A 9,882-nucleotide genomic window follows, 5' to 3' on the forward strand; every position below is an offset into this window, starting at 1 on the left:
TCTTTAAAAAAAAATATATATATTGATAGTTGTTAGCAGGGTGAATATTTTTTTAACTGAAGATAGCGAGTTTAATGCTGTGTAAATCTTTCACGGTTGAAGCCGACCCTTTTTATTGTGGTAAGTAAAACCAACTCGCATGCTTGATGCTGCACCAGAAATACAAGAGGCAGGTTAGCTACAAGCTAGCTCACTTAGCTCTTGTTGCGGCTGCTCTGTTGTGCCTCTTTTTATTTTTATTTTTATTTTTTAATTTTTTAATCTAACTGGACAATCCCAAACACAAATTAAGCAATGTGTACGGTTCTTCAAAAATTAAAAAAAAAAATTAAATAAAATCTAAATTAAAAAAAAAAAAATCATTAAATATATGACTGTGTTTACTTATCTTTTCTCCTTGTCTTCTGTTTTATAACCTTCATGTTTGGTAACGCGCACACACAGCAGTCTAGACTGCGGAAATGAAGTCCAAGAAGAAAAAGCGGCAGGATGACTTCCAGAAGGTCAAGCTTAAAGTGGGAAAGAAGAAGCCCAAAGCTGATAATGCCACCAACACCAACTTCCGCTCAAAGCGAATCAATCTAACAGAACAGCTGAGGCGAGACACAAGTGGCCCCACAACGCACAGGCAGCTGGGCATCAATGTGAGCTGCCGATGTGCATTTCAGATGTAAAGAAACTTAAACGCCTGCTACAAATCCGTTTATTGTCCATCTCCTCTGCTCCTCCCCCAGGACCTCCTGTCTCATCTGCACCATTACAATGCCAATGTGAAACACAGTGCCTTGTTGGGTTTGAAAGAGTTGCTGTCCGTTAATCCTTTTTTGTTGGAGCAGCATCTCTCCCGCTTACTTTCCGAAGTGGCAGCTGTTTTTACAGACAAGGATGGCAATGTTCGCGTGGCAGCTACACGAGTGCTCAGGTTAGAGTGACAGCAGTGAAGCTTGAATATCGCCCAATATGGTGAACACTTTGCTTCTGTTTCTACCGAAAATAACACATTGTCTAAAACTGCTTCCAGGTTCATTGCACAGGCTGTGCCTGCAGAAAGAGTGGCTCCGTTTTTCCCCCTCCTCAGTGCTCACTTGTCTTGTGCCATGACCCACATCGAGGCAAGCATCCAGGAGGATGCTATGAACGTCCTTGATGTGTTCCTGGAGCACTACCCTGCTCTGCTTGCTGCACGGCCGGCAGTACTCCTGACCAACTTCCTGGAGTTGATTTCTCACCGACAGAACAGTGGAGGAGCCAAAAAGGGTCAGGAGGGCAAGGGCCGGACCTGGGCACTGTCGGTCAATCTTGACAGAGCTGTGACTAGCCAGCAGTGGCGGCTCTCAGTGCTCCTCAGGTATGGAGGCCACATACACATGGATTATGTAAAATTGTCTTAAAGGCTGCCAACCTTATTGTTTATTCTACTTGTGTTTCAGGCTTGGGCGCTTTCTTCAGGCAGTAGTTGAGGAAAGACCAATGGAGGAAAGTGACATGTCTGTCCCAGCTGAAGGAATATTTGGTTCTAGTGGAGAGGGCCGGCTTACGCCTCTGTATCTCAACTGGGAAGAGCTCATATACAGCAAGATTGGCGTCAAGGTGTACGAACATTCTGGGGCCAAACCGACTCCACACTCTACCTTTAGACTCCGGTATGATACCACAGTGATGATACATGATACCCACTACTTCAGTTATCTTACAGACGTACTTTATATAAACGCACAGCTTAAAAGATAATTAACCCTGTTTCATTTAAATTTAAGCACGTTTCATGTTTAATATTTTCAAACTTACTCTTTTACCAAATAGACCTGAGATAGACTCAGGAGCTGCAGGAAGTGAAGGTCTGGACTCCGCTGAGACTGTTCAGCGCTTTGCAGCCACACTTGTGCCTCTGCTGCTGGAAGTGTGGGTCGAGGCCAGCACCACGGACTGCCCCTGGAATAACACAGAGGGTGCTCACCTGCTCACTCCGGAAGCCATGTCAGTAATGTTCCAAGTCTTGTCTATTCTGCAGCTACTGAGAAAACTTGCACCACAGAGGGAGAACCAGGACACACTGGTGAGATGATGCATGCACAAATATCACTCTATGTTTTTGTTTTTTTTAAGTTCAAGGAAAAGGTTTGATCAAAATGACAGACAATGTTTTCTTTGTTTAGGATGCGTGGTTCCGTAAAGAGTACCTCGGAGACTTTAAGCAGCAATTCATGAAGAACTTTCCCTATGGTACTCGGGACACTCCCAAACATAAAAAGAAAGTTGACCTCAGAAGGTAAGGGATATCAGTGTTGGTATTATAATCAAACACCACTCCTTAACTTTTTTCTTGACTTTTTGATTAAAATTTGAAATGCATAAAAATCTATTTTTTAAGGTACCCTAGGCTGTGAAGCACTATGGAGAGTCGCCTTTACAAGTGTGTCCCCGATTTGTTTCTATGACTTGAGTGCACAAGAAAGCATCGCAGCCGAGCATGTAGGCAACACAATAACTATTTCCACCCGTTTCATGCTGTTCTATTAACTTCGAGTTTGTGGCAGTAACACACAGGAAAGCTTTGAAATCAGCCAGCAAAGGCAGTGAAGAAGAACACTGCTTGCACACAAACATGTGTAGCTTAGATTGCCCTCATCTTACTGTCTTCTCTTCAGGAGTAAACAGACGCCAGCCGTCCCAGGTCTGACTGTTGAGCCACTGGCCGTGAACATCACACTTTGCCAGGTTATGGTGTCCCTCAGTCAGAAGCAGGGACTCAGCCGAGAGGCCGACAGTGATTGGCTGACACCACTGAGGACATTTGTGCGAGACACACTGGGGAGCGGAGTGAAGCTGAGCTACAAGCAGCTGCACATGCTGCTGGGTACTGTGTGGAAGATGATGCTCACACAGAGGAGCAAAAGTAAGTGCGCAGTGTTTATTTCAAAATGGGTCTTGACTAATAAACACGGAAGAACGACTACAGTTTGGACCATTGAACACATCCACAAATGGAAGGGATTTATGTTGTTTTCTTTCCAGTGCTTTATGTCAAGAATATGTGTTGGTATCCAGACCCTAGTTACATTTAAAAACAATGTTTAACCATTTTAACCCAAATATCTGTGTGTGTTTGTGTTCGTGCAGCAGTGACTGAGGACCTGCTTGCAGCAGTGTATATCTACTACAAGCAGAAGAACCTGCCTCTGCAGACGCGATCTCTGCTGCTGTCTTTCTACAGCAAACTCTACCTGCAGGAGCAAGGACACACACACATAGCCAGGTAATCTCAGCGGTTGTTGTCAACATGTAGGATCTGTTAAACAGAAGATTTACAGGCAGCTGTTTTGAATAGTAGGAGATTATTTTCCAAATTTAAACTCCGCATGAGATCAAAATACAGCATGATGGTCAGACTGCAGCTTATGTGCTCAGCGGTTTTTTTTGTGCAATTTAGAAATTGTAAGCACAGATCAGTGAGTGAGGTTGGGGATTAGTTTGTTCCTACAGTCAAGTGCAGGAAGGGTTCATGATGAGCATGTGTTGTACAGTTTCCATGAAATGATGTTTTACTCGAGATAAATCATCCACGCCTGTACCAGACTACAAAGAGCTAAGTGTAAGTTCAGGAGTAAACAGACTGTAACATCTGTGACTTCCCTGAAAACGAATAACTGTCTCACTCTGGTGGGCACATTTGTTTGTGCTTAGATGTAACAACTGTAATAATATCGGGCCTTTATGTGGTTGCATTCGGCTCGCACGTACCTTTAGCGTATTATCCCTCCTTATGTTTCTAAAGGAGCAAGGTGCTGTGTCGCTGGTTGGCATCACTTCCTGTGCAGCTGTCCCAGCTGGGCCACCGTAACCCTGCGCTCTCTGCACAGCTCATCGTCTCCATCCAGGCTGCAGCGTCTCGGGGCAACAAAGACCTGCTTAGCAGTCTGCAGACACATGCCTGCCGACTCTATGGTGAGCACACTCATTTAGAAGGAAAAATGAAGATGCAAAGGTATACTTCTGAATATCAGATGTAATTATGTGATTTATATCACAACAACACTTGTAAGGTTAATTATCACCAACTCTCACAGGACAAAAAAAGTGCTTTTGCAGAAATTGAGTGTAGAAATTGACAAACATGTTTCACCTCTGGTCTAAGCTATGCCCCATCAGATGTTTTCCATCAGCTGGAAAATACTTAATGTGGCATCTTTTTTTTTTTTTTTTTTAGCCTTGCAGACTTACTGTGTGTCCAAAATCACATTCTGTCTTCTCAGTTTAATTCCCAGGAAGGGTTTCCCAGTTAATCAGCAAGGTGCATATCAAATAAAACTGCAGGACTTACTTTTCCAACAATGCTTTGTTGCTTGTCTCTGTGATGAAGTGTTGGCAAGAAAAATAACTTTGTAGTTACATCAAATTTAATCATAGTTATAATCTGCACACAGCCCCACACCTCCTACTCTTGTTTATATTGTTCATGAATTCGTCATCGCATAAATATGGCACATGCATCACAAGAAAGAAGGGAACCGGAGCTTTGTGATGATGCTCGTCACATACTTGTGTACCAAAGTAAGTGTGTTATGAAGACAGATCTGCAAAGTGATATCTTTATTAATGTCTTCACACTATTACTTCTGGAATGTATGAGGTAAAAGTTCCGATCGCTGTACAACTTACCACCGAACCCTTTCTGTTGATACCGGTCTTTGAGTTATCTGGTGTTGAAATCACATCATATTTTTGTATCGTCTCCAACACAGGGCTGGCATTACATCCCAATTTGCATTAAGTATAAACACAAAATAATATATTTGTGGGCCGACCTGATCCCAGCTACCTGTACCTTTGCTCCATGTCATTTTCTTGCTCTCTTCCCTGTTATTTCCTGTCAATCTCCACTGTCAAATAGAAGCCATAAAATGCCCCTAAAAATAATTTTGATAAATACGGTATTTGCCTTTTATAGCAATGATTCATAAATTGTGGTAAAAAGGCTGTCAAGACTCGAGTAAATAAAAAGATGACATTTATTCGCATTATTTATTAGGCATATATTTCTTTAAATGGCTAAGTCATAAATTATCTCACTATTATGGTTCTGATATTGCCGGATTATAGATAATCTCCACTAAACAATTATGGAAAGATAACTCTATTGCCAGCATTTTCATTCATTTTTGTACGCATAAACAATTCAGTAGATTACAGACTGCAGCATCAGTGGTGAGATTACCAAAGACCCTGGAGATTTATGAACCTCGGACCACGATAGATCCCCCTAGGAGGCAGTATAACTCCATGTTTCCCTCCCAAAGCAACTTTGTCAAACTAAATTGCAATCGGGGGTGGAAAGCAGCAATGACGCCTGTCCATATGTGCAGCTCAGAGGATGGTCAGATGGCTGGTTTGGGACAGAGGGGGCCAGGGGAGGCGGAAGGGTGCTCTGATAGAAACTGCTGCAGAGCCAGCAATTCACCATCACAAGACTCCTTTTGTCTGAGGGCCTCTGACATCAGCATGTGCGTCAGAGACTGACACAACAACCACACACACAGACACATTATCTGAGCCCTTACTGTAGTAGTAATGTCTACCTCTTTTTTTTTTTTTACGGGTCCGACCATAGCCTACTTTTCCAAGTATCGCTCTAATTTTCTTGGTAGCGCTTCACGTTTTATCTCCAGAGGGTGCAGTCCATTGCTGCCTCTACTTAACCACATGTGTTCTGTGCTTCTGTTTGCGTGTGAAGATCCACAGGAAGGAGTTGTGGTGCTCTTACCGCCAGAGTCCCAGAAGCGAATGGTGCAGCTGCTGTACTTCCTTCCCAAGATGCCCCAGCTGCTTCTGGCCAACCTGAGCTGCTGCTGCACTGCTGGGCGAATCTCTGCCAGCCTCGCTGCCTCTCTGATTGGTATCATACACCTTAGGTGAGATTGAAAATCCCCTTAGACCAGTGCAAAGCACATAAACTCACTTTAATGGTGTGTGTGTGTGTGTGTGTGTGTAAGAGACATGTCTCTTTATGAAAGAGATGCCTGGCAGCAGATGGATGCACCTACTTATGGAATCAAACAGTTTAACTTAGTTATGTGCACTCACAGAAAGCACTCATGCCGACCACCATCAGATGGCAGTATTGCGCTTTCCTAAAGGAATCGCTGGCTTTCTATGGGATTTCTTAACTGCCTGTTGATAGACGCTGATGTGAATGCCCTGTATATTCTATATTCAGTTTACTGATGAAAATAACAGCAGTTTTTTGCATTGTTACTAATTCCCATTTTATCTTTCCCTGTGATATCATGTCAGTGTGTGCGTGCCTGTGTTCAGTTGCGTACCTGACCTTTTTCTTGTGTCAGTGAGGCAGTGTTATACAAATTCTAAACGTAGGGAGTGCTGAGTTCATATGTGATGGGATGTGTGTGTAATGTTTCTGATACAAAGAGCTCTTTGGGAGGCTGGAATGCAGCATCGTCATGGAGCATTGAGAGCACTGTCTGCATGTGCCTCGCGGGCTTCACAAAACACACTGTTATTCACACACATTTCCTACTGTTACAGGTCTATCCCAGCCCTCAGGACAGGAAAGATGTTTTCATAACTGCATTTCTGTGCACTTTTATTCTCAACATTATGCCGTTACAAAACAGATGATCATTAATCAACCTAAGAAATAACCTAACCTATTTAGGAATAAATAAGAGTGATTTGGAAGCAACATTTTAAAAAGTTGCTTGAATTACAAACTGAAAACATTTGATGTTCAGAAACATGTAATTTTGTAATGTGTTCTCTAGGTCCCCTCTAAGTGGATGGAGGGTTGGGAGCCAGGAAGCAGCTCTGCAGGACGTGGACTACTTCAGCTTCCTGTTCTCCACCCTCACAGGCTTCTCGTCCGAACAGCTCGCATCTCTGCAGGAGGCCGAGGACGAGAGCTCCCTGCCTCCATCCCCTCTCTCACCCGTCAGCCTCTACCCCACCCCGCTGGAGCAGTTCACTCACCACTGGGATATTGTTGAGGTGCGTTCAGTGCACACTCCCTTTTACAGTTACCCCAAATTTAACATATCCCCACTTACCGATAGGACTGCCACTCGGATAACGCATGGATTCAACATGAGAAATCATTTTTAGAAGGGACAGAGATTTGGGGGTTAAGGAAGAAGACGAAAAGACATTGTTTTGAACATTTTAAAGTGTTGATATTCTGGACACAGCTGTGGTCTCTCAGTCCCCCCTGGTCTGTATCTGTCTCTTATATAGAGCTCAGAGGGTGGAAGCTTTATCATGGCACTCCGACTGAGAGGGGAACCTTTATCGCGTTGCGCAGGTTGGAGATGCGTGGTTATCGGGCATAGTGGATATGCACAAATGCTAATGAGAGCCCATGGCATGATGGGAGTGTGACATTTCTGCACAGAAATTACCGTTAACGTAACTATGCCCTGGGGCAAGTGTGTGTGAGTGTGTGGCAAGTAGGGGGGCTTATAATCACTAATTCAGCTCCTCAATTAAGGCCTCAGTTCCTGCCTCTCTCATCTCCCTGTCTGAGTCAATCACAGGCAAGTGGCAGGAAGGAGGAGGGAGGGGGCATGTGGTGGCGAAAAGTGGGAAGCGTGGGGGGCGGCATTAAGGGACGGACTGTGTCAACTCTGGTTCGACTAATGAGACGGGATTGTTTTTAATGACGGGGAGAATGCCAACAGGTGCACCGTTCATACACATTCTGGCTCTGTCCCACTCCTGCGCTGCAGCACACACACACACCCCTCAATTTGATAAAAGCTAATGAGAAATTTGATTCGGATTTCAAGTTAATAAGGGGAAGCTGAGCCTTATTTTTCACTTTTAAAAAGTTGTCTGCTTTTGCGGCCTGAAACCAGCCTTGTCTCCATTTCAGCTGGAGGGAAATTTAGATACTGACTCCTTTCTTAGGTGAAGGCACGAAGTGAAGGCCTCACTTCACTTAGACATTAACGTAGACATGCTTTGTTGTGCTTTTATTGTGTCATTCATGTACAGCAGTAAAGTGGTCTGATGCTGGTTTGAGACAGGAGTTCATCCTTCATTTGCTTTTTAACGTCTCTGTAGTATCCATCTTTGCATAATTTTCCTTCTTAAAAAGTTATTGATGAAGATTGTTTCATTTTCCATGTGTCAGCTGTCATTACTTAACAGTACACATTTAGGAATGAAACGCTTTTAGAAATGGGAACAGCAGAGTTTGGGTCAGTTTATTTGTAAAAAAAAAAAAAAAAAATCTACGTCACAGTCTCGGTAGTTCTCAGAAAATCAGGCCTAGTGTTGTCTTCCTGTATGACTTTACAGAAACACGTGTATAATTCACTGCAGGTTTAAAAGATTTCAGCAAAATGTAGAAAAACTTTTAATCTTCCAACTAAAAGCACAAAACATCCATTTTGAAAACACTGGTTGCTTTGTTGAAACCAGAATTCTCAGTTACACCTCTTTTGTTAGCATCTTATTTGTTAAAAAAAAAAAAATCTGTTTGACATGCTAATAACTGAACTTTTTGATTTATAGGAAGTGTGCCACTGTTTGGAAACTGTGGGTTCAAAATCTCAGTGCTTTGACATCTTGCAAAATGGCATTTGCAAATATCTGGTAAACTGTTATCAAATCACACTCATTTCAATGCGTTATACTCCTGAACTGTTTTTCGTTTTGTGAAACTGCTTGTTTCTTCACTGGAAAACATGTTATGTGTGTGTCTCAGACCAAGCTGGGGGTGGTTCCTGACAGTATGGCAGCCGGGCTGCTAAGAGCTGTATCCAGATTACTAGATCTGTCCGTCCTGCCAATTGAGCCTGTGCTGCGCTTCTTGTCTCAGTGCTGCCTCAGCCTGCTGGCGCTGCTCGTCACCCTGCAGCAGGAGGCACCCACCGAAACCAACCACAAAAGGTGTGTTTTCCTGACTGGCGTTTGGAAATGACCTGTTGATTTGAAATTTTTATATTAATAGAAGCGGTTTGCTGATGTCGGGCGATAACGATTTATAACACTGGGTTTGTGTCACATTTGCAGGGAGGCAATCTGGGGTGCATGTGTGACAGCGCTAAGCACCGTTCCTCGCCTGCTGCGGATGGTTCTGCAGTTGTTGCGTGCCGGTGATCTGAATGAGGAGGAGCTGCCACAGTTCGGACAGATCCTCTCGATGCTGCTGCAGCACACACCGCTCCATAATCAGCTGCTGGCCAACGCTGCTCTGCTGCAAGAGATCATACAGCAACTCACGGTAAACACACGGCACACGCACATTTTAAGGCCTTCATACGGTTAGGATGGAGACGTGCGCTTGAACCCTCTTGCTGGAGGTTGATCACCTGATTACACTGTGCTTGGGTGTGTGTTTCAGAGGTATTCCCGGGGTGCGACCAGGGAGCAGTGGCTGACAGACTTGCTGTACTGTTACAGCATCAGTGTGGCTCACGGCTCTGCGGCTCACCGTGGAAATCTGGGCCTTCGAGACATGTACTAGCCGACGCACCCAACAGACAAGTACTCGGTGTGTTGCTCATTTCACCTCCGCAAAAATCTTTAGTTACACTGAAAAAACACAGAGGTTCAAAGCGACGAGCACACCCGACCAAACTTTCAAACAGAATTACAGTGAGAAAGTTTTTTTTTCTCGTGACAGTGAATACTCCACATTATTTTTTAAGGAACTGTGTCTTCAGCTGCCTCTTCACTGCTTCATTCTTAGTCTGGTAATTGTTTGCCCTTTTTTTTTTTTTTTTTTTTTTGCCTTCTTTTCTGAGTTTTTGTGTTGCTGAACATTTGTCTAGTGCTTACTGGACTACCTGGTGATAAAAAACAAAACAAAAAACAAAACAGAACAAAGGCAAAATAAAGTTAAATAAAAGTGCCCTTGATTTTGCT

At 43.6% G+C, this 9,882-nt stretch overlaps 1 protein-coding gene across 2 annotated transcripts; it reads left to right on the forward strand.

Annotated features, from left to right (window-relative positions):
- Positions 1–2: 2 nt before the first annotated feature.
- Positions 3–9,868, forward strand: tex10 (testis expressed 10). Of its 2 annotated transcripts, none has more exons than XM_069696048.1 (16): positions 3–120; positions 445–644; positions 735–922; positions 1,022–1,348; positions 1,431–1,643; positions 1,804–2,056; positions 2,157–2,269; positions 2,649–2,896; positions 3,121–3,256; positions 3,776–3,945; positions 5,732–5,909; positions 6,780–7,002; positions 8,527–8,607; positions 8,720–8,904; positions 9,028–9,238; positions 9,359–9,868. In XM_069696048.1, the coding sequence occupies exons 2-16, from the start codon at positions 462–464 to the stop codon at positions 9,479–9,481; spliced, it is 2,832 nt and encodes a 943-aa protein (XP_069552149.1). In that variant the 5' UTR covers positions 3–120; positions 445–461; the 3' UTR covers positions 9,482–9,868. The 2 variants fall into 2 exon arrangements, with proteins under 2 accessions (XP_069552149.1, XP_069552150.1); XM_069696049.1 differs by having other exon boundaries at positions 448–644.
- Positions 9,869–9,882: the final 14 nt, after the last annotated feature.

Source organism: Brachyistius frenatus, unplaced genomic scaffold (genome assembly GCF_029030835.1).
Source record: "Brachyistius frenatus isolate BFR_SWC_R1_liver_20210118 unplaced genomic scaffold, ASM2903083v1 Contig_20, whole genome shotgun sequence".
Classification (NCBI taxonomy): domain Eukaryota; kingdom Metazoa; phylum Chordata; class Actinopteri; family Embiotocidae; genus Brachyistius; species Brachyistius frenatus.

Bases quoted from the DNA above. Each gene is read 5' to 3' on its own strand.
- tex10 (XM_069696048.1), top strand. From the start codon at position 462: ATGAAGTCCAAGAAGAAAAAGCGGCAGGATGACTTCCAGAAGGTCAAG. The intron at 1,644-1,803 runs GTATGATACCAC...TTTACCAAATAG, and splicing joins CACTCTACCTTTAGACTCCG to ACCTGAGATAGACTCAGGAG. The intron at 2,897-3,120 runs GTAAGTGCGCAG...GTGTTCGTGCAG, and splicing joins GCTCACACAGAGGAGCAAAA to CAGTGACTGAGGACCTGCTT.